We start from the raw sequence: 27,500 nt of genomic DNA, 5'->3' as shown, positions 1-27,500 counted from the left end.
GTGAGGCAGTGCCAGTGTTCCAGCTGGCCTTCCAGGCCGAGGTCGGGAACCATCCCACCATAGAGGACATGCAGGCGCTTGTGTCCCGACACAAGCACAGGCCAAAGTTCCCTGAGGCCTGGAAAGAGAACAGTCTGGTAAACACATACACACACACACACACACACACACACACACACACACACACACACACACACACACATACATACACACACACACACACACTTACCATCTACATCCACACACACAAACATGTAAGCATACACGTGTGCTTCCTTTTTTGTCCCTATTTGTTCAGCTGTGTCTATTTGCATGTGTGTGTGTGTGTATTTGTGTATGTGTGTGTATTTATTGTACTTATTTGTGCAAATCTTTCCATCTGTGTGTACATGTGTATGTACCTGTGCGTGTGTCTGTGTGCGTGTGTCTGTGTGCGTGTGTCTGTGTGCGTGTGTCTGTGTGCGCGTGCAGACTGTGCGTTCCCTGAAGGAGACGATGGAGGACTGTTGGGACCAGGACGCGGAGGCCCGTCTCACGGCCCAGTGTGCGGAGGAGCGGCTCGCTGAGCTCCTCCTCCTCTGGGAGCGTGACAAATCTGTTAGCCCCGCCCTCAACCACAGCACCGCCCTGCACAATCACAGGTAATTAATCACCAGCGATCAGTTGCTATTATTAATAACCAATAATCAGTTGCCAGTTATGACTGATCAGTCAGTCCAGCTTTACCTCTGTAAATGTCTAAAAAGCTGGTCGTTGATGTGTTTTGTGTCAGGAACTTGTCTCATGGACGACAGACGCCAAAGACCGACACCTACCCAGAAGTCTCCTCTTCGGCCACCGTCGGGGACGGGGAGGGCGCGCCGAAACCTCCTCACGGTGACACCTCTACCGAGGGAGGGGCTAATCCTGCAGGGGGCGTGGCCGTAGAGAAGAACAGGAACTATGAGCGCCAGCAGGCCCAGTCACGGCTCTCTGGGATGGACAACGGCGGCCCCGCCCCTCTTTCCGAGCCCTGCGCTGCCGGCCAGCTGCCAGCAGGGGGCGGTGGCGCGCCGATCTGTGCACACCTCACCCAGGAGGACCTGGAGACGCCGAAGCTGGACCCCAGCGAGGTGCGGCGGAACCTGCGCGAGAGCTCGGACGAGAGCCTGATGGAGTGCTCACAGAAGCAGTTCTGCTCGCCCAAAAGCTCGCAAAGCCTCTTCTACCCGCTCATCAAGACAGCCTCCGAGCTCAGCGGGTCGTCGCAGGTCGCCGCCCACCCCGGCGACGCCCCGGCCGCCGTCCTGCCCAAGCAGCAGAACGTGCCAAAGCGACCCGGCAGCCTGGGCCTCCGCGCCAAGCCTGCCGGGAAGCCGGCCTCCTCTTCGTCCTCTTCGTCCCTGAGGCTGAAGTTCGGGAAGCTTGGCAAGAGCAACCTTAGGAAGGCCGAGACGGGCGCGGCCAGAGCGAAGACCGCTGCCCCCGAGCCCCACCCGACCACCATCACCAACAATGCGGATGTCACGTGCGGCTTCGGTGCGGGGACGGATCGCGCGACACGAGGGGGCGCCGTCGGCTCGGACGACGTGCCCTTCGGTCTCCTCGCCACTAGCCCGGACGAGGAGGAGCCCCTCCTCCACAGGGACGCCCCACCGGACAACAACGCCAACAATAACAACAGTAACAACACGGGTGACGGCGAGGGAGGGAACCAGGAGGTGGGTGGGAACAGCGAGGAAGGCCCCGGCCCTGCCGGAGACGACCCCTTGTCCGCCTCGGCGGCGGAGCCCTCTGCAGGGCCGCCTCCCTGCCCCGCCCCAGCCCTGGCAGAGCCCCACCCTCCAGCCCTGCTACCACAGGGAGAGGCCCTACTCAGGCAGAACCGCGCACGCCGACCCGAAAGGCCAAACTCTCTGGACTTGTCCATCACCACACTGCCCTCGTTGGGTGAGTGCAAATAAAATCGAGAAACACATCATCATTCTCACACACACACACACACACACACACTCTGTTAAGGTATGCGCACAGCCATTCTATGGTGATATCCTTTCTCACTTGTACACATGTGTCCAAACACAGCACTTCCGTACACACAGAGCTGTACCACAGAGCGTCTCTTTGCTCAGCCTCCACACGTGTGCCCCCTGGTGGTTCAGGCTTGTCAGGACAGGCTTGTTCTTTTCACATCGTTGTCAGTGTGATAATGATGTTAGAGTTAGCATTCATGATAGAGACCAGTCCTTCATAGAACTAGAGACTACAGCTTTTGGTCTTTGATTAAAGGAACTAGTCCCTCCTACCTGCTGAGCCGAGCTGTTGTTAACTTGTTAAACGTTTTGAGAATTTATTCAGCTAAATCCAGTGACGTATCACTGTATTTCCTGAGGTCCTCTTTATTGTGTGCGATTCAGATTTATTTGCATATGTGGACAATGATCGAAATATCATCAGAAAAATGTTAAATAAACTGTTGTGTCTGGTAGTGTTGAACTTAAAAGTAAAGCACATACTGAATAACTGATATCAGTCGTCACTGAGCTCTGTGAAAAAGCCCAGAACAGTGGTTGGAGAGAAATTTGATCACATGAACAAATTTTTACAAATTAAAATGACAACTAAACAGGCTTGCCGAACGTTGCGTGAACCTCTCAATTTCAGTCCCAGCGCTGACGTCTGAGGACTTCATTTGTCGTTTGTTTGACCTGGTCATAAGACGTGTCCCTCCTGAGCAGGTGTCCCTTCTCTACCTCAGGAGGCCACTCGGACAGTGAGGCTAAGGAGGCGTCGGGGGACCGCATCCGGAAGCGAGTGAAGACACCCTATGCCCTGAAGAAGTGGCGTCCAGCCACCTGGGTCTTCACAGACCCTCTGGACGCCGAAGTGAACAACAACACCTGCCCCGGAAGCCTGGGTCAGAACCGAAGCCAGCCCGATGCCAGCAGACCCAAATCAGCCACAGCCATCTACCTGGGCGGTCATGGGGCCGTGACCTCCGGCTTGACCTCTGACGCCAGCGACTGCACCTTCTGAGTCGTGATCCTATGTTGACAGAAGCACACTTATCCGAGACCCTCACTGAGACTCGTTTTCATCGGTCAGAATTTAGGCCAGCACACACTGGCCTGTCAGGACACCTCTATCTGGCCATTACTCCACAGAAACCGAAGCCCTAGTTGGCTGACTGTGGAGGTGGACCACAAATCCCAGTCATCTGACTGTGGAGGTGGACTACAAATCCCAGTCACTTGTAGAACATGAACAGGCCAGTGCACTGGCCCCTTGGTCTGCTGTTGCTGTTGGCTCTGACTCCTTTGTTCTGATCTGACTCCTTTGTTCTGTATTTGTATGTTGAAATCTTTATGGGTTTTTTTTTTGTTGCACTTTTAAATGTAGAAATAGCAAAATCATATTTCTCTTTTGACCATAATGTAATTAGAATCTCTAAAGAAAGGGGGGAAAAAAGTTTAATCAAAGTAAAACAAACTTCTTATTAATATTTTAGAAATACAGTAATCAGTACGAAAGAGCACATGGTGATGTGGAATATGTAGGGCTGTCTTAACAGTATGGCAGAGCTGTGTACGGCAGCGTAGCCGGCCTGTCTGAACATCCAGAGACCAGTGCTCATACTGCATGGGCTTCAGGCCAGAGAGGAAACAGGAGGGTCCACAGCTGTTCGGTATGGTGTGTGTGTGTGTGTGTGTGTGTGTGTGTGTGTGTGTGTGTGTGTGTGTGTGTGTGTGTGTGTATGTATGTGTGTGTGTGTGTGTGTGTGTGCGCGTGCGCGTGCGAGTGCGCGTGTGCGTGCCTGCGTGCGTACAGAAATCATGGATGACAATCTCCACTATCGTCGATCTGTTATTTCCTAGCTGACGTCAGCGGGCAAAAAATTGGAGCGATCCAGCCGTCTTCTTAGGCGAGAGGACTGTGGTAATGCTCCTTTTAAAGAGACATCCTGTAACTGCATGCGAGACAATGGGGAGACGTTGGGGAGACACAGCAAGATCCAAAGTCAATACCAAACATAGCAATTACAGCTCAGTCTTCTGACCTCTGTATTACCTGTATATTACCTACATTATTACCTCTGTACATCACCCGTGTCCTGTACTAGTACAGAGACACAAGCCATACTTGCACTGTTTTCAATTCTCCTGATCATGAAGATTTGATTAATAACACAATATAGGCCTGGTTAGATGTTTGGTGGGTGTGTGTGTGTGCGTGTGTGTGTGTGTGTGTGTGTTTGAGTGTTTGACAGCGAGAGAGAGAGAGAGAGAGAGAGAGAGAGAGATCTGTTCTTTTGTCTGTACTAGTGTAGTAGTGCCTGTGCAGATATTTTTGTGTTATGTATGTATATGTGTGTGTGTGTGTGTGTGTGTGTGTGTGTGTGTGTTTCCACATGGACATGCACTGTACACATTTTTGCAGGACAGGCATGGTGAAACACAACCAGACAGTTCAAAGGTTAGAGGTCAAGCCACACAGAAAGCTTTGAACAGTCTGAGACACAAGACTCTGTTTATCTTTGCATGCTGGAGCCGCACTCCACCCTGTTCCCTTAGACACGATCTACGCGGCTCTCAGCTCAAATCATCCCCTAACACTCAAACAGCTCAGTTACGCGATGCTCAAACTGCCATGGCTACCATAATGAGCCATGTTCCTGTCTTGGCTGACTGTTGCATGTATTCGAAATATTTTCAAGAGCACAAGACTAACTTTGATGTGGAGGCTCCCACTGTTCCTGTGTGTATAAAAATGTCTGTGGGTTTTTGTTCCTCGAGCTGCTCTGCAGTTCTGGTGTAATGTTGTGTGGGTCAGGTGTTCCAGCTGCCTTCGCACCAGGGAATGGGAATATGGTGTGATGTTGTACTCTTTGAAATCTGTGATTTGTATCAGATTGCAAAACTGTAATGGAATTTGTTGCATTTTAATAAATAATGCTTTGCAGTTGGATGGTTTTTGTGCGCTGCATGCTACGTCTCATTTTCTCTTTGGATGTTCTGAATTGCAGCACGGGTGTACGACCGCTAGTCGTCTCATTCTGTAGTCATCATGTGGGAATTGTAGAGGAGAGCGGGTCGCAATATAAACGAACGTATGCGACGTTATTAACATTCATAACTATTGCTGTAAGTCCTCACCTATGAGGAACGCGTCCTGTTGGATGTGTGGGACGTCCAAGAAGCGACTGGCCGCTGTCGTTCTTAACTCAGCTGTGTCACACAATCTTAATTTAGCGCCTCCAACTTGTAAACAAAGTCAACTGCTTAACAGTCTGAAGAAAACAACCGGTGCGAAGTTCAGAATCTGGATTACAATCTCTCCCGGTGGTGCGCGTTTAAGAGCGAGAGATTCTGACGCGCAAATTGCGAAGGCGTAACCGTTCTCGCGGCAGCCTCTCCGCGCAGCTCGCGCTCGGCGCGGGCGAGCGGAGGCTGGTACGGAGAAGGGCTCGGGGTCCCCGAACTGGCAGCAGTAGCGTATCTTAACGGCACAGGGGCACGGGCTCGTTTACGCATCATTTCAACCGCGGCGGTTTCCAGCAGCGCCAACGAAAACCGCAACTCTGGCGCGAGGGGGGAAACCGTGGCGTAACGTAGATTGCAAAGGGGAATCAGAATTGGCGTCCTCGTGCCTGCCAACGAAAGCTTGTCCTCTGGGGCGTGCGTATTTTTATTTACGTCAAAATGTGTTCATAGAGCGTTCATACCAATTTGACGCAAGATCGCGTGCGCAGCGATGACTTCAGCAACCCAGTCGGAGACGAGGAAGTTCACGCGCGGTCTGGGCAAACCGGGGACAGCCGCCGAGTTGCGGCAGAGCGCGTCCGAGGTTGCGAGGACCTCGGTGCTTGTGGTGAGTAGATGTTCAACGTCTGCATGCGTCAGACAACGGCCACCCTTAGGCTGTCGCCTTTTACGCGCCGTTACCAATGCGCCTCAGCACAGGCAACTCAAACGCCAGTAGAAGCAACTATAACGCGAACACCGTATCTTACTCTATATCGTACTTTTCTTACACTGTAGAACGCTGACACGTTGACACCTGCAACTGTGCCAGAAGATTCCCAAAATTTAATAAATATTCAGAAAGAAAATCATTAGTGTTTTAGTTTTAGTTACACTGGATTCGGTATCATTCACATTACTAAAAGCTAATTTATGTGAGTGTATTGTACCTGGTGGAATAATAATTTTGCTATAATTGTTTGTTTTCTGCACTAAATTGTTGACAGAACCTTTAGGCACCGAGGGTCTCTTGGTATGACTTTTTTTCAACTAGGCATGTTTAGTCTGGTCTAGTCGCACTTAACAGATCTTCAGTCTTTGTGCCTGTGTGTGTGTGTGTGTGTGTGTGTCAGGTGAAAATGGAACATGTATTTGGACTCCTTTGTCACTCTCTGGAGAGGTAGTGAGTGGGAATAGCGATCCCGCTCTTTGTTCTGGAGACTAGGAATGACGCTGCATTTCTTCCTCTCAGAAATCAGGACATGGAGATACGGGACCTTTGATATTCCCAAATCTTTGGGTCTATTACCTGCCAGTAAAATGATGGGTCATTCCATTGATATTGAGTTGGTGCTGTTAAGAATCACAAGAAAGCACAAAATCAGACCTGCGCTGTATTTTATGAGATTAATATATCTATTATTATTATTATCATTGTAAAATTACTTCACTGGATTAGATGTTTTAATTGTAATTTAATGTAGTTCCACAAAGTTGGTGGTCAGGAACTGCTTGGTAGGAGTTCTACTCTTTTCTTCATGGCGATATATTTCTGTGCGGTTGTGCAGTACCTCTATCTGACGTGTGACTATTGTGAAGAACTGTAGTCATTTGTGAGTTCTCCGCACCTGGCCTGATCTCTGTGCTTCCACTGGCTGTGGGGAGGGGGGGGTTCAGCGTTGCACGCTGACCTCAGATCTGTGGGACTTTTAATCGGTTCAGTATTCAGTTAGTAACAGATAGACGTGCATTAGTGTCTGAGTGTCTAACCGATGTCATCATGCATGCTGCAGATTAGATGTTTAGCTTTTTTATCATTGGCTTAGTGATCCAGATCTGAACTTAATCACTGAATAGAAAACAAATATGCAAATTTGCTCTACTTGTTATGAGGGTTTCTTCACACTAACATTAATGTGGTGTGTGTTCTCTATCGGAGATGACCAGTGTTGAGGACAGTGGAGAAGAATGTATGTTTAGACTGGGCTAGAAATGAGCCTTTAACAGTGGGTCAGACAGGTTCCTGCAGTGGGTGTGTGTGCGCATCACATTCAGAATCAGTCACAGTCAGAGTAAGAATCAGAGTCAGAGTCAGAGTCAGACACAGAGTCAGAGTCAGAATCACTTTTCCTCAGCAGTGCTTGTCTGATACAGGAATTTGCTTTGGTCTGATGGAAACTACTGAGCAGAGTAGAGGTCACGTGTGCACTGATGTTACTGACAACTGTGGAATCAATGCACAAAGCATGGGGCAAGAACACACCACCACAATGTACAGTATTTACAGTATGCAGTAATGTACACTGTGTGTGTGTACGCGCATGACAAGGCAGCGTTTGGGCTGTATTTGCTTGGATCTCCAGCACAGATCTGTGGATCTCAGCAACACAGACATTTCTATCAGATTTGTGTCATTAGGGCTGTAGAACTGCAAAGATGTCTGGCATGTAAATGAGTTCTCTAAATATTCATTGCTTAATTATAATATTCCATTTTCTCCATTTGTGCACCCTTACACGCACGGACTGTGAACGTCCAGAAGCTTGAATGTGTTATAGATTCAATACAGACATGCTACAGTTAACAGCCTTCAATATACACACACACACACACACACACACACACACACACACACACACACCTTTCATGTTCCTTAAATGTAAATGTGTGTGTGTCTGTATGTTTGTGTCTGAGTCTCTGTGTGCGCGCGCGCGCGTGTGTGTGTGTGTGTGTACTGAAGGCTGTTAACTGTACAAATGTGATATGATACAATTGTTATTTGTGTAAAGCCTCGATTTCATAATTTCACCTTAATACAATACAGTGTAATATGATTACAATCAGTAAAATATTGTATTAGGATGAATATTATACCCCCAGCAAGGACATTCTGCATTTCTGTTTCAATTTATTAAAACTACCAAAACCAGTTTCATTTCAGGTTCTGCTTTAAGATAACTACTAACCAGAGCGAGAACAGGTGCTGTGTCTACACCGCATAGAAGGAAACTCTGAAATGTAGTTTCATGATCTGGATGGTTGTGTTTACGCCGGAGATTCAGAATCACTCTGCAGCCTGTAGATTTGATGCATTGTTTAGAACCCATGTGTTGTTAAGTACCACCCCTCCACATCACACCCGGCCTCTGTCTTATCATCTCATGTTGGCTGTCCAGTGTATGACGGCTGCTTTAGCTGTCATACGCTGTAACCCCCTCGGCTTGTGCCGGCGCAGGGCGGGACATGTTTGCTGGTGAGAAATCTGACTCCATTCATTATGGATGAAGGCAGCTTGGGTGTGTGATCCATTTTTAACTCACCCTGTCCTGCGGACTGGATAAAGGACACGGGGACTGCTGCATCTCTGTATTACTGGATTGCGATCCATTGTAGGATTACATATTATTCCAATAAGCAGCATCCGTTGGGCTTAGGAATTGCATGGCATTTTCGTAATTCTTCGAGATGAACTGGACCCTTCTCTAAAAATATCGGACAGATTTTGTCTCGAATCTAAACGGCCTGTTCGGTTTGCATTGAAGTGTAAATATTTTCCTCCTCATGTAACGTTAGTGTAAGTATTAACCCCTAAAGGGAAACATTTTATCCATGTATGTCAATATCTGCTGCATAGTGGTCTGCCATGCGTCTAACCGATAACCTCATGAACTTCATGAACCTTCATTACCTGCGCTTGAGGTAATGAAGGTTCATGAAGTTCATGAGGTTTCAGCCCTGCCCCTGCTCTACCCAGACCCGACCTGTGATTGGCCAGCGTGGATGCCCTTGTGCCGTGTGGAGAAGATGACGCGGGCTCTAGCGGAACGTTCACACCACCCTCCCCCCGTGGGGAGGACTCGGGCACCTTTGTGCTGTACTCGGCTAAAAAAGGCTGCATGTGTGTCACTGGCAGCCAGAGGAGACCTGTGAACGCTTGAATATAAAGGTCATGACCTCTCTATGCAGGCTGTCTGTGTTTCACCAGCATTCCTAATGACTGCTGTCTTAAGCAAGTGGCTTGTGAGTCCTTTTAAGATACACACTGTACAGATATTTCTGGTTTTATGATGCAGTGTGTACAGATATTTCTGGATTTGCGTCATGTTTTTAATTTAAGGGTCATTGTTCTTTTATTTAATAACTGGATGTTGTCATGGAATTGGAAGTTTTTTTTCCACGGCAGAGTTCCTGTAATCACTGGCCACAAATTACTCTATTTAAAGTTAAGCTCTGGAAAATGTCTCTAAATCCTTTAGTGAGGAAGATGAATTTTCCATGAATTTTCCACCTTTGCTTGCGGAGAAGTCATTTCTGCATGACCTTCAACCCACTATTCAGCTGAAGTGTTTAGGTAGCTGCGTATCTGATGTCTTTGTTAGATTGTTGTACTGTGGCTCTTGCCAATTTCTGTCAAAATGGTTGAGACGTCCCTATAGCCAGCTGCTGGAAAATCTGTCAAGGCTCATTTTAGCTTTTTCATTGTGGAAAATTTGTCCGACCTCCATCTTGATACTCATCATAAGTTAGAGATGTTTTGTAGTTTTGGTGGAGCTTTTATTTTTTTCTTAATTCTCTATTTGCTCTCTCTCACTCTCCTTTCTCTGTCTGTCTCACTTTGTCTCACACACACACACACACACACACACACACACACACACACACACTCAAGAGTACACACATTCACACACATACTTTATGCTGGTCTAGGCCTGTGGTGAAGATGTACTCCATGTGATTGGGCTGAGATCTTGCTGAGCTGAGAGGAGTTGAAAAGGTGATAATTTGGCCTTATTCACTCTGAGGAGACTCTACATTATCCAGTGTAGTAAGTATGTGGTAGCCTACAAAACTCTGTACACAACATAAATAAAAAATCGCATTTTGCCGAAAGTATTTGTTCCCTTTCTCCCATGAGAACGGAATTTAGCCCGATGTGTGCTCTACGGATAAGATGTCCCTTGTTTTAAGATGTTTCAGACAGGCAGGTTTAGTGTGCGGTGGCTGTCTGATTCTCAGTGCTTTCCCCATCCTCGTCCATTTCCTCTGTCAGCCTATAGGGCTGTTGTTAGTGCTGTGGTACAGCTGTCTGAGGTCACCTGAGGTCACCTGAACCCGATGCTTTACCTTTGTAGGGGCAGTGGTAGCTCAGTGGTTAAGGCACTTGATTTGTAATCGGAAGGTTGCTTGTTCAAGCCCCTATGCCAAGTTCCCACGTTTGTATCGGTAATTTCAGCTATCACAGAACATTCAGCAAGAACATCTGAAGTTGGTCACGAGGTTCGCACACAGCTTATATATTGTAGCCCTCTGTGGCCAGTATTGTGATCGTGGTCACAGTATTGTGATACCAGTTAGCAAAAAGATATATTGTGCAATCTTTCCACCCAGGGAAGGTATAAAAAGGACAAAGGAAGTCTTTTCCTTCGCTGGTAGTGTATAGCTGCGATTTCAAGCATGAGTTCTTGCTGCTGCTATGCTGTAGTGCTCTCTGGTAGTGGGAGAGTGTGTGCCTTGTGTCTGGGTGTAAGTCTGTCCCATAGTGCTTTGCAGTCAGCACTTTGAGTAAGATCCTGGGACTTAGCAGACCGCTTTGGTTCTGTAAGTCCCACTGATTCCCAGCTGACTGGGGCTTCATAGGCACTGGGGTATTTCCAGGCATGCAGGTCAGTTAAGGTCTGTTGCATCCAGTTTGCATCCAATGATGATTTACAGAATTGACTAGCCAATGCCAAAAGGGCTACAAAATGCATTTTATTGCATTTTGCTCAACTTGTATCTGTCCGTGTGAAATAAATGCTACTAGATGTGAAGACTTTGACTATGAGTAGTGGCAGGTTGCCCAGGCCTGCCTCTGGCTGTTGCATGGGTGATAACCCAGCTGGGTTTGAATGACGTGTGCGTTGTGGTCTGTTAGTGTAAGAGTCGTATACAAGGGCTATGAATGAACGGATGAGCTGAAGTGGCTTCAGTCTGCTGATCTCTCTCTCTCTCTCTGTCTCTCTGTCTCTCTGTCTCTCTCTGTTCTGGTCTTGATTACAAAGAAAAGACAGATGTTGTTCTAGCTCAGTGCAGCCCAGAATGGTGAACAGAGCGTAGTGTGATGAGTGTGATCTCATCTAATGGTGAACAGAGTGAAGAGTGTGAGGTCATCTAATGGTGAACAGAGTGTAGAGTGAAGTGTTCTCATATAACTGTGAGTAGAACATAGCGTTAACAGTGTGATCTCATCTAATGGTGAAGAAAGTATAGAATGAAGAGTGATCTCATTTAATGGTGAACAGAGTGTAGAGTGAACATTGTGATCTCATTGACATAGCTATACACTCAACAGGCAAAATGGCTGCCACTGACCACTGGTACACGGGTACAGTGGTACACTGACCACTGGTACACGGGTACAGTGGTACACTGACCACTGGGACACGGGTACAGTGGCACACTTACCACTGGGACAGTGCTACATTGGTGTACTGGTCCACTGCAGTGCTACTACATATGAAGTTGGCCCTTCTGAGTACGGGTGCGGGGGTAGGGGGAGTTAGACTCTACCCAACATCTCTTTCTCCAGGGTAGCTGTGGAATAAGACGCCCATCCTCTTCAGTTCCACACCTGCCTCTTCACTCAGGTGTCCAGTGTCTCCGATAGTTTCATGAGGGCAGTGGTCTGGATGATGTGTACGTCCACTTAACTGTGCTTACAGAGAAACCTGCCAGGCTGAAGTTGTTTTCATATTTCTGTGTGGATTGTGGTGATGTATCATATACTTTCAAACTTCCTGCTGTCTTCATATGGTATCACACACGCACGCAGGCATGTGTGTGCCATGCTGGTAGGTAGGGGAGGATTTGGCAGTGCATTAAAGGCCTGGCCTGGCCGTGTCCTTATTATCCACATCTCACGTAGCTTCAGAACTTTCATACTGACACTATCCAGCTGGAAATGTCAACATGTGACATTTTGCTGCATTTTGTTGAAGTATGAGGTTGAGTGTTAATGGGTTTGGAGTTTAATGTTTAATAGCCATACAAATATAGCATTATATCCACACACAGAGACACACACACACACACACAGAGTCCTATGCTGTGTATACACACACACACACACACACACACACACACACACACACACACACAGAGTCCTATGCTGTACACACACACACACACACACACACACACACACAGAGTCCTATGCTGTACACACACACACACACACACACACACACACACACACACACACACACACAGAGTCCTATGCTGTACACACACACACACACACACACACACACACACACACACAGAGTCCTATGCTGTACACACACACACACACACACACACACAGACAGAGTCCTATGCTGTACACACACACACACACACACACACACACACACACAGAGAGTCCTATGCTGTCACACACACACACACACACACACACACACACAGAGTCCTATGCTGTGTAACACACACACACACACACACACACACACACAGAGTCCTATGCTGTACACACACACACACACACACACACACACACACACACAGAGTCCTATGCTGTACACACACACACACACACACACACACACACACACACACACACACACACACAGAGTCCTATGCTGTGTAACACACACACACACACACACACACACACACACAGAGTCCTATGCTGTGTAACACACACACACACACACACACACACACACACACACAGAGTCCTATGCTGTGTAACACACACACACACACACACACACACACACACAGAGTCCTATGCTGTACACACACACACACATCTTTTGTATCCATCTTTTCCCTCTACTGCCCTGTGCTGGAGCAGATTGTCTCGTATTATAATCCTCATAAGATTATCTGACACACTGGTGCTGCCGCATCTCTCCCACGCCCGGGAGCCCTGACTGGCACGCACTCTCATTTTCTCACTCTCTATTTCACGCACTTCTCACACACGTCTATATTTCTCACTTTCTTCCTTAATTCAGTTCAATTAAAAACAACTTTATTGCCAGTGAATAGAAAAGTGGTGTTTTAAAGTTAAACTCTTTCACCTTCTGCGGTCTTATTTGTCTTACTCTGTCTTTCATTCTCGTTTACTCTCTCTCTTTCTCTGTTCATGTCTTCCGCTCTTTTCTCTACCTCTTTCCCTTTGTCTGTTTCTCTCACTTCAGGCAAATTCCAGAGTTGCACTTCCCATGCGGCAATCTTACCCCCGTTCTTCACTCTGTCCTTCCGACGTCATTTTTTCCTTTACTCAGAGAGAGAGAGAGAGAGAGAGAGAGAGAGAGAGAGAGATGTCAAGTATATACCGAGGCTATAGCTCAGACTAGTTTACAGAATGTTTTGGCGTGTGTGGGTTTTTCCTGGGATTTTGGAAGCGGAATGCCGTTTTGCAGGGCTGTCAGTGGGCTTCCAGTGCGGCTGTTATTCCTGGACTGAGCGGGAGGTCCTCCCCGGCACCAGCACATGTGAACTGTTTGTTCTTTTTGGACTTTCTCAAAGCTCGCATGCTTGGGAGGAAATGAAAGCCCTGAATTATTTGTGTCTGATTCCTTTTCTTGGTGTTTAATTGGACTGTTATGTGTCTTTAGTTTAATCGTGTGACGGGAAGAGAGAAGGAAGAGCATGGAATGTGTACAGTGAGTTCAGCATCTAGTGAGACGTGAAATCACTTGTGTGAGTGGTGGGCTTAATGCCGTCTTGTTTTGTTGTCTGTAGGAGAAAATTGTTGCCATGTTGGTGTGTCAGCCTGCGAAATATGTTTGTGTTCTAGGTGGTCAATGAACTTCTTTCAGTTTTGTGTTTTTTACGTGGAAATAAATCACTGAAATAAAAAAAAAAAGTGCGGGTTTTCATGTTGGGCCTTGAGTCCAGTCGGGTCTGTGATTCAGCCAACGGAAGCGGTGGACTGACGCCTGATCGGCCCACATCCGGGTCGGCACCACGGCCGCTCCAGGCCAGGCTTCAGGTGTAGTGTGAGTCTGGGAAGCCTGAACGTGTCAGCGGACACTGCAGGCTGGTGATCAGTGTTGAGAGACAGTTTCAAAGCCTGCCTGCAGCATGTGTTGGAAACAGACGTCAGATCAGTACATGCTGCAGACAGCACGTAAGGACCAGTGCCGTAATCGACCTGTAGGTGGCAGCAGAGCCCACTCTTCACACTGCAGCGACGCTAGTAGAATGTTGCACTTCTTTGATATTGAACCGTTTGGTCTGTCAGTGATCTATGGTCTGTGTTGCTCTGTCTCTTTCTCTCATTTATCCCTCTCTCCCTCACTCTCCTGTTCTGTTTAAATTACTCAAATAATAAAATCACACTCCGTTCTTTTGTACAGATCGTTACCAAATGCTCATATCTTTGTGTGTGAGGGTGTTCAAAAGTTCGCCTGTGTCTGCATCATCATGTCATTTAAATGTGAATTTTTTAAAAAAAATCGATTTCCTCTAGAAAAGATTTCTGTGTCTGAGTACTTGTTCTTGTTTGACTGTAACAACATAACAAGATGTGTGATGTATAAAGAGTTGTAAGATGTCACCTCTGTGAGCCAGTATATGGGTCTCAGAGAGAGAGAGAGAGAGAGAGAGAAAGAGAGATAGATGGATTCCCCATTCCAGCAACCCTCTAACCTCAGCACTCCTGGGATTATGTCCAGATCTGAAATTAAATCCAGATTCGCATCAAAACAACAAACCCAAAGCTCCAGACCTCATCCTCTGGGAGCATGAAGGAGGCACGGGCCGACGTGTCCTACGTGGAGCGTATGAGAGGAACATTACTGAGGAGAAGAAGCATGAGACCTCTGTGATGACGGTGTAGCACATCATGACGGGGGTGTATTCCCAGGTGAAACATCTCCTGGTAGATGTATTACATTTGCCTTAATGTTCCTGGCCAAGAAATTTGGCTTCACGAAACAAAGAACTTCTCGTTCCAATCAACACTCAGAAGCTGCTAGTTCATTTCTACAAATAGTCGCTTTTTGTACTTCTTAAACCCTGAAAGCTGGAAAACAAGGAAAGCAGATCAGAACCTTTAACGGAACCATGCATATCTGGAACCAGCATAAAGTGATCAGTGCTTTACACCCTGGGATCTGAATATGGCTCCCCTGTGTCTACTGAATGTATCCCTGCTCCTGGTCATCTGTCAAATTCATGGGTTCATGAACATTTGTTCTTATGTAATAGACTGGTTTCCTCACTCGGTCTGTTTACTTCATTGAAGTAAATAACAATAATAATAATAATAATAATAATAATAATAATAATAACGATAACAATAACAATAATAATAATAATAATAATAGTTTGCCTTGTTTATATATAAAGGGTTAATGTAATCAGATATTCTCTTTTATGTTTTCATAGCAATATCTCTCCTCAAGACATTGTCAGTGTTTAACCAGAGTCTAAAGCCAGCTAAATAAGAACAGTGTTTAACCTGAGTCTAAAGCCAGCTAAATCAGGACAGTGTTTAACCTGAGTCTAAAGCCAGCTAAATCAGGACAGTGTTTAACCTGAGTCTAAAGCCAGCTAAATAAGAACAGTGTTTAACCGGAGTCTAAAGCCGGCTAAATCAGGACAGTGTTTAACCGGAGTCTAAAGCCAGCTAAATAAGGACAGTGTTTAACCTGAGTCTAAAGCCAGCTAAATAAGGACAGTGTTTAACCTAAGTCTAAAGCCAGCTAAATAAGGACAGTGTTTAACCTGAGTCTAAAGCCAGCTAAATAAGGACAGTGTTTAACCTGAGTCTAAAGCCACGCTAAATAAGGACAGTGTTTAACCTGAGTCTAAAGCCCGCTAAATAAGGACAGTGTTTAACCTGAGTCTAAAGCCAGCTAAATAAGGGCAGTGTTTAACCTGAGTCTAAAGCCAGCTAAATAAGGACAGTGTTTAACCTGAGTCTAAAGCCAGGCTAAATAAGGACAGTGTTTAACCTGAGTCTAAAGCCACGCTAAATAAGGACAGTGTTTAACCTGAGTCTAAAGCCACGCTAAATAAGGACAGTGTTTAACCTGAGTCTAAAGCCAGCTAAATAAGGATAGTGTTTAACCTGAGTCTAAAGCCAGCTAAATAAGGACAGTGTTTAACCTGAGTCTAAAGCCAGGCTAAATAAGGACAGTGTTTAACCTGAGTCTAAAGCCAGGCTAAATAAGGACAGTGTTTAACCTGAGTCTAAAGCCAGGCTAAATAAGGACCGTGTTTAACCTGAGTCTAAAGCCAGGCTAAATAAGGACCGTGTTTAACCTGAGTCTAAAGCCAGGCTAAATAAGAACCGTGTTTAACCTGAGTCTAAAGCCAGGCTAAATAAGAACAGTGTTTAACCTAAGTCTAAAGGACATTTTGAGTTTCTATGTAAAATCTAGTGTCTGGACTCTTCTTATATATTCTGATAACTGGTTCCATGTGAAAGCTGCAGAACAGCTGAGGTCTGCCTCTCTGTGCCATCCATGGTTTAGTCAAGAAATCTCTGATCTCAAGAAATCTCAAGAAATCTTGTTTCATATGGTGATGAAATGCAGATTTAGTATCTGATTTGATGTGACTGCTGAAACAGAGTCCAGAACCTATTAGTACTCCAAGGGTACGAGCTAGCTCTATAGATTTGATGGTTTTCGAGCACAGTCCGTGCATCTCATCGCTGTTGCCAAATATAATCATGTTTTATCTTTATTCAACTGCAGTAAGTTATGGCAAATGATCAAGGCATTTCCAAAGCGAGTGGAGGTGACTGTAGTTGTCTGAGGAGAGGGCTAAGTGAATCTGTGTATGGTCTATATAGCCTTGGCCCATAATATTGTGATTTTGCCAAGAGGAAGCATGTATAAGTTAAATAAGCAAGGCCTAAGCATCGAACCTTGGGGGACACCACAATTCACTGGCACTCTTTCAGAAACATTATTTACTGTTTCGACAAAGTAATCCCTGCCGTTCATGTATGAACTGAGCCATAAGAAGAAAGTTTTAGTCTTTGTTATCAAAGATATAAAAGTTGTTTAGTTGCCCTCAGTCCAAGAAAACGAACAGAAAACATTTGCTGTAGGTGCATGAAGCAAATGGTAGAATGTCCACAAAAATAAAGAATGTAGCACTTCCAGAAAAGGATCAGGAGACTCCAGCAGAGGTTTTGATCAGTTTTATTCCATTAGGTTCGATGTCAAGATTATGGGAAGATCTAACTTGGTGACCTGTGTGTTTTGCTTCAAATGCTGTTTGCTCGGGTTTTACATACAGCGGGTTGGACACATTTACAGCATCTGACACGATGCTGACGTCATCAGTGTAGCAGCAAGGACCCGAAGAACATCAGTGTGGTCGACTACCTGAGAATGGGGTGCCTTCTTCCAGTGCAGCAGATGATGGTGGGTGGAGGTGGAGGGGATGAGGTTGGAGGGGAGGGTCTGAGGGGTGGAGGGGGAGGTGAGGCAGTAAATGAGGGTGGAGGGGAGGGTCTGAGGGGTGGAGGGGGAGGTGAGGCAGTAAATGAGGGTGGGGGGGAGGGTCTGAGAGGTGGAGGGGGAGATAAGGCAGTAGGAGGAACCGGTTTGATTGAACTGTTCCTGGATGGTTCCGGTTGGGTGAGGTGGAAGTGGAGATGGAGAACAGTGTGTAGTCCTCACGGGGTTGTGGTGGCTCTGGAAGCCGATCAGCTCGGTCATCGTCGTGGCTCTCCTCCAAGACGTCCACAGTGGGGGGTGGCAGCTCTGAAACAATAAACTCCGCTGATACGGGAAAGTCCTTGGCTGTTTGTGCCAATGCGTCTCTCTTGCACACCGGTGTAATCAGCTCAGATTCTCCCTCAAATCACGTGCGACCCTTAATGTGCGGCTTTCATAACCTGTGAGGGTTTGATGAAAACTGTTTAATCACTATTTAATAGTAAATAGTACATTTAATTTAAAGCGAATTGCCAGTGCAGCTGAAGCATGTTCAGCACAGCAAATTAATGTTAGTCTCTCTCTCACACACATGCGCACACACACACACACACAGCCTATCCCAGAGTAATCCAGTCTGAAATAGTGTGTCAGTGCCCTGCTGAAATATTAATATGCACAGTATATGACAGATGCGTGTTCTGTGTGTGTGTGTGCGCGCATGTGTGTGTGTATGGGTGGGTGTGGGTGTGGGTGTGTGTCTTCCGATTGTACCTGACTTGGATAGTGCTTCCATGCTGTCAGATATAGGTCAGGGAGCATTAGAGAGCATTAGCATAAGGAAATTGCATGAGAGATGGAGGGATGTAGAGAGAGAGAGAGAGAGAGAGATCAGCTGATTCCTCTACTCCCCTGCTCTGAGTGCTCTCTCTCTCTCTCTCTCTCTCTCTCTCTCTCTCTCTCTCAACCCTCACGCTCTCATCCCGAGCTCTTTCATCTGCAAGGCAGGCTGGCTTCCTGGACCCCGGACCGTAACTGACGCTAATACTGTTACGCTCCGCTCTGTCTCTCTGCTCACGCGTGCCTCGTTCGGGGAGGTGTGCTGTGTCTCCGGTTCTGTTCCAGCCGTCTGGAGACACTCTGGGAATCTGTCTTATATGCTTGCTGTGCGTGTCTGGAAGAGAAAGGTGCACCGTCATCGGTGGAAACCCCCAGCGGTACAGATCCCAACAGCCCCGGCTGGCTGGTGGGGTGAGGCAGTCCAGGAGGGGAAGACGCACTCCTGCAGAAGGACCTCTGAGAGGACAATGTTCTGGGAGCTGGGTCACCAGCGCTCTGAGATTGGTGCAGCCCTAAAGAAACTCCACCAGAGAGCAGGACCTGAAGAGTGAGCTCTAAGAGTGGTGTATTGAGAGTGTGTGTGTGTGTGTGTGTGTGTGTGCACAATGGGCTGCACAGTGAGTGTGGTCCTATGGGAGACCTGGCGGATTTTGTCACACCAGAACTGTGGCTATGACTGTAGGCCTGAGCTGACAACAGCGGAGACAGCAGAAGACGTACACACAGAAAGTGGCAGAGAATCGCTGTCATCACCGCCACCACCAGTACTGGTAATGTGTGTGTTTATATATATATTTGTGTGTGTGTGTGTGTTGGTATTTGCTCGTGGATGCTTTTGTAGTGTATTGCGCATTCCGTCTAAAGAGGACGAGATGTTAAAAATCTGTGCTGATGTTAGTCCCGTTTCCGTAGTTACTCAGCATCCTGAGTCAGTAGTGGCAGCCTGCTGAGCCCACACTTTCCCTGGTGTCTGCAGTGGGTCTGAGTGTCTGAACCACATGTGCCAAATGGGCAAAAAGTGTATGGACAGGAGGTCAATATGTCTTTTACTGACCGCCTGTAAGTGTTTGTGTGTGTGTGTGTGTGTGCGTGTTTGTGCTTGTGTGTGTGTGTGTGTGTGTGTGCCTCTAAATAATGCAGGACTAGCTAACCATGCCGTGTTCCTTTTTCTCCACAGTGAGACTGACATGAGATGGAGAAAGTGGACAGAGTAAGAGAGAGAGAGAATGATAGATGAAGATAGAGATGAAGGGAGACGGAGGGAGACGGAGAAAGAGAGAGAGAATGCAGAAGACAGTGTAATGTCAAAAGCAGATCAGCAACAGGTCCCTGTTCCCAGCATTACCTCAACCATCTCTGCAGAAGCGATCAGTTCCCTTATGTGGGAAGTGCTGAGCTCTCACCAGTTATCTGTACTAACTTTATCTAACAGGTGCATTTTAAAGGTTGGCAGTTACTGTCTGTGGGCACGCACACCATTTCACCACCTCCCATTGGTCAGCTTTTGACCAATCAGCACCCCTGATGATGCCTCCAAACCATGCACTAGTGTCACTGCTGGGTGCAAGGTACTGGGTTTGTCCGCCCATGTACAGACACTGACCATGGCTGGAGTGTAGCTAAAACAACAGCGCTAGAGTCACAGACTGTACACTTATAAGGTGGTACTATTTATTAAATGGTTCTAATAAAGAGAACGGCACGCGTATACGCGTATTCCTTTCCTAGGATCAGTTTTGTAAAGCAAAGCACCATGTTTGGAACGTCGAGCTGCTCTGGTTCTGCTCGCCCTCCTGCCATAATTCCGAGAGAGTTCTACGTCATACAGTAACTTCGCTCTCCACCCTCACGCCGTTTTCCAGACCGGTCGTGTTTGGGGGGTGGGAAACAGCTGCTCTCACTGCCTGCAACATCCCAAAGCTCCGGGGAGCGGGCGGGTTCAGGCCCGGCCACGAAGCGCCTGACGCGGTCTGGGCGTGTGGGACGAGGAGGTGGACGTGGGTGGTTTTCGCCGGAGGCTGCGGACCGCGCCCTGGCCCTCTGCCAAGGAGCCTCTTCTACCCTTACCTCAAGCTGCGCGATGACACAGGCTAGCGGCGTCAGTGGAGGGGGACGGGACCGGGTCGCACGCCTGTTCGCATGCGTTGGGTGTGTGGACGTCTGGTCTTTTGGGTGTGAACACTCGTGGGGCTCGCGCGCAACTGCATGCCTCCGAGTAACTAGCTGCGAGAAGCTAGCTGAGAAGAGTTAGCTTGGGGTAACTAGCTCGGAGTAACGCTTCTGAGCAGGGCTTCTGGGTGCCTTATTTTAGGCTGCAGTCTCATACGTGACCAGATAGTGAAGTCTTCACTCACTGGTCTCATATTTAGTGAAAGTGTGTAGTGAACTGGCAACTCTCGGCTGCATACACGTTATTCATATATATCGTCTGTGCTGGCAACCCACCGGTTATCACTGGGGACTGGATACATGGGCATATATGAGACTAGAAATGACTATAAAATGTATATTTATAAAATAATAAACACCGCCCAGTTAGGAAGCAAAGTTCACTGGTTTTTATGGTGCTCTAGAGCACTTTTTGACAGTGGGACACCCTACAGAATGGATGAGTGCTCACTACCTACTGTACTAGGAGGCCTGTTGAGACATACCCAGGAACTTAAGGTTGACCTTTGACCTCTTTAGTGTTGACTGCTCCTGTCTCCTCTAGCTGGAGTGTGACGGGAGCGTTCGTGAACGAAGGGGCTATTCGTCAAGTGATTTTTTTAGGGACATGCCACAAACTAAACCGTCGTAGATAAGGAGTGTGTGTGTGTGTGTGTGTGTGTGTGTGTGTGTGTGTGTGTGTGTGTGTCAGCTGGCTGTGTAAAGGAAACGGAAAAGGAAATGACTTGTCTATAATGTTTTGATAATATTTTTTTAGATTCCAAAAATAAAAGAAAGCTCTAAGAAAACTAGTTAAAAGTGCTAAGGTGTCTGGGTAAAAGTGCTAAGGTGTCTGGGTAAAAGTGCTAAGGTGTCTGGGTAAAAGTGCTAAGGTGTCTGGGTAAAAGTGCTAAGGTGTCTGGGTAAAAGGCAGACGGACACTTGGGTTTGAAAACAAAGACTGACTTTCCCAGCATGCAGCGATATTGTGCACAGGTGGGCTGTAGAGATGGGACATTCCATTATTTTCCCTCTCTCTCTCTCTCTCCCTGTCTCTCTCCCTCTCTCTCTCTCTCTCTCGCTCTCTCTCCCTCTCTCTCTCTCTCTCTCTCTCTCTCTCTCTCTCTCTCTCTCCCTGTCTCTGTCACCAATCCCTCCCTTTTTCCCTTTCACTCTCCCTCCATCTCCCTCTCTCTCTCTCTCACTCTCTTTCTCTCTCTCTCTCACTCTCTTTCTCCCTCTCTCCCTCTCTTTCTCTCTCTCTCACTCTCTCTCAGTGCCCTCATCGTCCTCCATGTCACGTGACCGACATTGTCAGGTACTTATCCACCATGTTGGACAGAATATTCAAAGTGACATGTTCCTTCATTAGTAAAGATGCCTGTTGTATTCAAATACGTATGAGTAATGCAGTTTATATATTATGCTAATCAACAACAGCGCAATACACACACACACACACACACACACACACTCCCTCGCACTAGAACAGCTGTGTGAAAGAGATTGCTTGGGTAGGGGTGAGAGGGAGGGGCTGCCGTTGAAGTCACGGCAACAGGCTATCCACGGCAACAGGCTCTGACCACTCCACATGCTGAACGTCTGAGACCACCAGCGCAAGCTCGGGAGAAAGAGAGCGTGACTTAGCAAGGAAGCCAGCAGTCCTCCCGAAAGGGACGGCTCACCTTCTCAGGACCCTGCAGCAGGACGGGACATGCTGGGGCGGAGCTCCACAGCTCACTCTCCCTTACACACGCGCGCGGAGCGTACCATGCAGTCCGGAGGGGGATGGGCCCCCCGTACGGAGGTGCTGGGTGAGCTGCCCCAGCAGGGCAGGAGTCTAGGGGAAATGGAGGTGGGAGGAGAGTCAGGCCCACCAGCTGGGGTAAGTGAACCCTCTGGGGTCTGGAACTGGTACTCACCAGGCCAGCACAGTAATGTGACTTGTGTTTGTGGTACTTCAGACTACCTTAAATTGTCTTACATTAACATAAGATTATCCAAAATCCTAGCTCTCTATTTAAGTGTGTGTGTGTAGGTGCAAACTTTATAATGCATTCCTTCTTATTGTAGCAACCTCCCTTTAGCATGAGGATGGACAAGTTTCATTAGATACTTGTGTTGGTTTCCTCCTTATGAAAGTCAGCTAGTTCTAGAGGTCGAGAGAGAGAGAGAGAGAGAGAGAGAGAGAGAGCTGTTTATTGGTTTGATGTTTAATGAAGAATTGATGTTTGATTTTCAACGAGAATTTTTTAAAACTGAATTTAACAGTATCGGTATCTTCTAAATGCAGTAATTGTATGTGAGCTCACTGCACTGCAGAGGCTCAGTCCACTGGGGTCCTCTGGGGTCGTTCGGTTTTAGGAGTCATGTCTGAGGAGTGAGGGAAGTTCTCTCTTAGAGATACACTGATGGAATCTAGACTGAGAGCCAAACGCAGACCAATGGGTGGACAGTGCGAGGTACTCACAGATTGCTATGGGGGCCTTTTAGGGCGAAATTAGTGAAAAACGTGCACACACGCACACTACTTGCACATGCATATCAAACACTCACATAAATAGCCTTCTACTTTCATTTGCATATGATAACTTGCACATGCATTCAGTGCTAAGTAAACAGTTTCACTATGCTTGTGTATATGCGTTTGTAAAAAAACATTTTTCAGTGCGCCCAGTCATTTCATAGTAAGAGGAAGGCAGATATTTAACATATATGCAGCATGCTCGTGAAAATGAGGTGTAGAGTGATGTGTGTGTGTGTGTGTGTGTGTGTGTGAGGTGTGGGTGTGCATATGTGTGTGTGTAATTCTCACTTTGCATATTTTTGTATGTTCACTTTCTTTTCGCTCTAAACGGCCCCTCACACATCGCTTCTAAATCTCCTTCTCCAGACGCACCGTGCAAATACAACACTAGACCTCAGATGTCCTTCCTTTAAGGGTATTGGGAACTAGACCAAGACAGGCAGTGCACACACATGTTCTCTTGCACATACAAACACACACACTCAAGGTACTCGACCAGTAATCAGAAGGTTGCTGGTTCATGTCTGAGTACTGCCAGGCTGCCACTGTCGGGCCACTGAGCAAGACCCTTAACCCGTAAACGTACATGCTGTGACACATGGGTACACTGGTGAAATAACCACTACAGTCTCAGCAATGAATTTTAAAATGCCAAATGAATTTTGTGTTGCATTTTCTGTGTTTGCTCACTTGTAAACTCACTACAGAGGGCGGAGACACACGGGCCCATCCAATACTGTGTGTGTGTGTGTGTGTGTGTGTGTGAGACTGTCAGGATCTTCCTCTCCCAAGAGCCTGTTTTGAATACAGGCAGCATCAGCTCAGTCCTCAGACGGAGGAACCCGTAGAGTTCCGTGACTCAGGGCTGCGTGTGGTTCTGAGGTCACAATGGGTCCTGTCATAGACAGGCTTCTATTGGACAGCAGTGCCTGCTGTTGCTGGATGTAGCCAATAACAGAGCCCATCAGAAAGCTTATGTGCATACTGTGCCTGGTACAATGAAACAATGCTCATTCATGTACATCTCTCATTCTCTAGCTCTCTTACACACTCACATACGCACGCGCTCAGTTCCAGTTTCCCATTATCTCCATGGTGACATATTAATTAGGTTATTTTCCCATACAGACACGGTCCCTACTGCGCGTGGGAAGTGATTGTCGTTCCGTTCTCCTTTTCCGGTGTGTGTAATGCCGCGCGTTTGTGCGGTTCTTCTAGGTGAAGCCGAAGGTGGTGGAGCCACTGGACTACGAGAGCGTGCTGGTGCAGAGGAAGACACAGATCCTGAGCGATGTCCTGCGTGACATGCTCCAGTTCCCCGTCGACGACTTTCAGGTGCACACCATCACACGTTCACTCCGTCGCCCCATCCCCCTCTCCATCCCTCCATCTGTCTCTCCGTCTATAATCCCTCCCACTCATCCAACCATGCGTCTGACTTGTTCATCTCTACCCGGGCTGGTGTTTCTAAACTTGAAATGCTCAGATCAATCTTTGGCCCAGTCGAGTGCAGTTCACTCGTTTATGTGCTACAGATCTGTCCCCACGACTCCTCTGGGCAGATGTTTTGGGCATCTTCAGATGTTTTGAACACAGGACATCATGTAACCTATTAGCACAGCTGATGAAACACTGACCTCTGCTAGTCTCTGTGGGATTTTGGCTCTGTCTCACAGAAGCAGACGTCATGCCCCGGCTGTGGGGACCATGCTTTGTGTACATAGAGGGGCCAGTGTTTCCACCAGAACCTTCAAACAACGTTATAATAACATTCCGTTAGGAGAGTTTATCAGCAGCTCCGCTGAGTGTAGCAGCTGAAAGAATATATATATTTCAAATTTTCTTCTAGTTTTGTGTGTGTGTGTGTTGGAGAGGGAGAGGGGGGTGGAGAGAGAGGGAGAGAGGGAGAGAGAGAGAGAGAGAGAGAGAGGGAGAGGGGGAGAGGGAGAATTGGGCTCGGGTAAAGTGAGAGCTCAGAGCAACCCGCTGGTCTGCTGTTGTCATGGCTTCCTCTTTAGGTGAACCATCGTGTTCTCCAGGGCCACGGTAGGGTGTGTGTTATGCGCTGTTACACACTGCTGCTGCCAGGCGCCTTCGCCGCGCTTTGCCGTGAGCCAATGTCTGATTCATTCCAGTTATACTCCGCATGGATAACTCTCGAGCTGGGCAGAGATGGAACTTCGTCATCAGCACATGAATTGGTTGGTCTCACGCAAATGAGAGTGTGAGAGAGACTCTCACACACACAAACGGATCAACAAGTTAACACACCACCTCCCCCAACAGGGCAGTGGAGAATCTCGTCAGGGTGTTGGTACAGGTCACTGATCATTTCCAGAATGTTTGTAAAGTGTTAGTAACCACAATCACCTACCCACCCACACACACACACATACACACACAAACACACATAAACCCCCCTGGCTTGCTTCCTGGTGGACTAAATCTGTAGTTGTATGTGAGTTTCTCTGTGTACATGAGTGTGTGTGTGTGTGTGTGTGTGTGTGTGTGTGTGTGTGTGTGTGTGTGTGTGTGTGCGCGTGTACAAGTGCATACAGATTTACATTAATTTGATATAAAATGCTTTGTTATGCTGTGACATCACATTTATCATAACAGTGATGATAGTTAGAAGGTTCATCAGAACAACCAGTTACACTCCAGCTTTACATTTACAGCATTTAGCTGACACTTTTATCCAGTGCGACTTAAAATTATGACTGAGTACAACTTGAGCAATTGAGGGTCTCGCTCAGGGTCCCAACAGTGGGAACGTGGCTGTGGTGGGACTTGAACCAGCAACTTTCAGATATACTCCAGTTGTACTCCAGCTATAGTCCAGATGAACCCAGTATTGTTCTTTTAGCAACTTTGAGAATGTGTGTTTGCAGATGGCGACTGTTCCACGGCAGGGACGTACACTGCAGCCCACGGTCCCCAGGGGAGCAGAGCAGAGCGCCTCTAGCCTGTTCGCCCGGGAGGTGAGAAAGCACCTGGAGCTGAGAGCAACCTCTGTGGTTCTGGTGTCACCGTGTTTCTGTGTTTCTGTGTGTGTGTGTGTGTGTGTGTGTGTGTGTGTGTGTGTGTGTGTGTGTGTGTGTGTGTGAGCCCTAAATCACGCAGTGTAACAGAAGATGTGTGTAGTAGTCCTTGCTGTTGTCACAGCAAAGCAGAAAATATTTCCTCACACTGATGCACCGAAGACACCAGCAGAAACAGCCACAAGTGTGCTGGCCCATTGCCAGGCGTGCTCACATTCCCCCGCCCCTTCCTGTGTGCACCCTTGGACATATGGTTCTTATTAAATGGCCATAAGCACATAACTGATTGTCATTACTGGTCTGGAGAGCAGAGCTTACAGGAAACACTGTGTTTTATGTTTATGTGGAGGGGATGTCACACTGTGGGATTAGTGCAGTTGTAAAGGATATCAGTGTTGGCATCACATCTGTGATTTACAGTAAAGGATATCAGTGTTAGCGTCACATCTGTGATTTACAGTAAAGGATATCAGTGTTAGTCTCACATCTGTGATTTAAACTAAAGGATATCAGTGTTAGCGTCACACCTGTGATTTAAACTAAAGGATATCAGTGTTGGCGTCACACCTGTGATTTAAACTAAAGGATATCAGTGTTAGCGTCAGATCTGTGATTTAAACTAAAGGATATCAGTGTTGGCGTCAGATCTGTGATTTAAACTAAAGGATATCAGTGTTGGCGTCACACCTGTGATTTAAACTAAAGGATATCAGTGTTAGCGTCACACCTGTGATTTAAACTAAAGGATATCAGTGTTAGCGTCACACCTGTGATTTAAACTAAAGGATATCAGTGCTGGCGTCACACCTGTGATTTAAACTAAAGGATATCAGTGTTGGCGTCACACCTGTGATTTAAACTAAAGGATATCAGTGTTGGCGTCACACCTGTGATTTAAACTAAAGGATATCAGTGTTAGCGTCAGATCTGTGATTTAAACTAAAGGATATCAGTGTTAGCGTCAGATCTGTGATTTAAACTAAAGGATATCAGTGTTAGCGTCACACCTGTGATTTAAACTAAAGGATATCAGTGTTAGCGTCACACCTGTGATTTAAACTAAAGGATATCAGTGTTAGCGTCACACCTGTGATTTACAGTAAAGGATATCAGTGTTAGCGTCACACCTGTGATTTACAGTAAAGGATATCAGTGTTAGCGTCACACCTGTGATTTACAGTAAAGGATATCAGTGTTAGTGTCACACCTGTGTGTTTGAAGAGAAAGAAAGCAGGCACGTAGTCCCCACCTCATCCTGTTAGGAAGGGCAGAGATCTGAACGATCGTCTGTCAGTAGAGCCCAAGCGATTGTGTTCACCTCGGCAGAGAGCCTTCA

The 27,500-nt window shown here is 47.0% G+C and overlaps 2 protein-coding genes across 12 annotated transcripts in view; both read left to right on the top strand.

Moving 5' to 3' along the window:
- Nucleotides 1-4,944, top strand: part of bmpr2a (bone morphogenetic protein receptor, type II a (serine/threonine kinase)) — a 19,590-nt gene extending 14,646 nt beyond the window's left edge. For all 4 annotated transcript variants that reach the window (XM_081710361.1, XM_035525686.2, XM_027018448.3 and 1 more), the window contains 4 exons: nt 1-137; nt 472-641; nt 773-1,929; nt 2,738-4,944. In XM_081710361.1, coding sequence (XP_081566487.1) covers nt 1-137; nt 472-641; nt 773-1,929; nt 2,738-3,015 — 1,742 coding nt within the window. In that variant the 3' untranslated portion in view covers nt 3,016-4,944. The remainder of the gene's footprint in view (nt 138-471; nt 642-772; nt 1,930-2,737) is intronic.
- A 335-nt stretch (nt 4,945-5,279) lies between these two features.
- Nucleotides 5,280-27,500, top strand: part of dock9b (dedicator of cytokinesis 9b) — a 58,050-nt gene continuing 35,829 nt past the window's right edge. For 3 of the 8 annotated variants that reach the window (XR_014122602.1, XR_014122601.1, XR_014122600.1), the window contains exons 1-3: nt 22,145-22,481; nt 24,342-24,458; nt 26,015-26,104. Coding sequence is in view for 5 of the 8 variants with exons in the window: in XM_081710360.1 (XP_081566486.1) it covers nt 22,311-22,481; nt 24,342-24,458; nt 26,015-26,104 (378 nt within the window). In the remaining 3 variants the exon portion in view is untranslated. Of the gene's footprint in view, nt 5,848-18,915; nt 19,219-22,143; nt 22,482-24,341; nt 24,459-26,014; nt 26,105-27,500 lie in introns of those variants that run through there. The other 5 variants (XM_035520668.2, XM_035520594.2, XM_035520658.2 and 2 more) reach the window with 4 other exon arrangements.

Source organism: Electrophorus electricus, chromosome 3 (assembly GCF_041902795.1).
Source record: "Electrophorus electricus isolate QZ-2024a chromosome 3, ASM4190279v1, whole genome shotgun sequence".
NCBI lineage: Eukaryota > Metazoa > Chordata > Actinopteri > Gymnotiformes > Gymnotidae > Electrophorus > Electrophorus electricus.
Note: the sequence above shows the minus strand (reverse complement) of the source record. Positions and strands in the feature narration are given on the sequence as shown.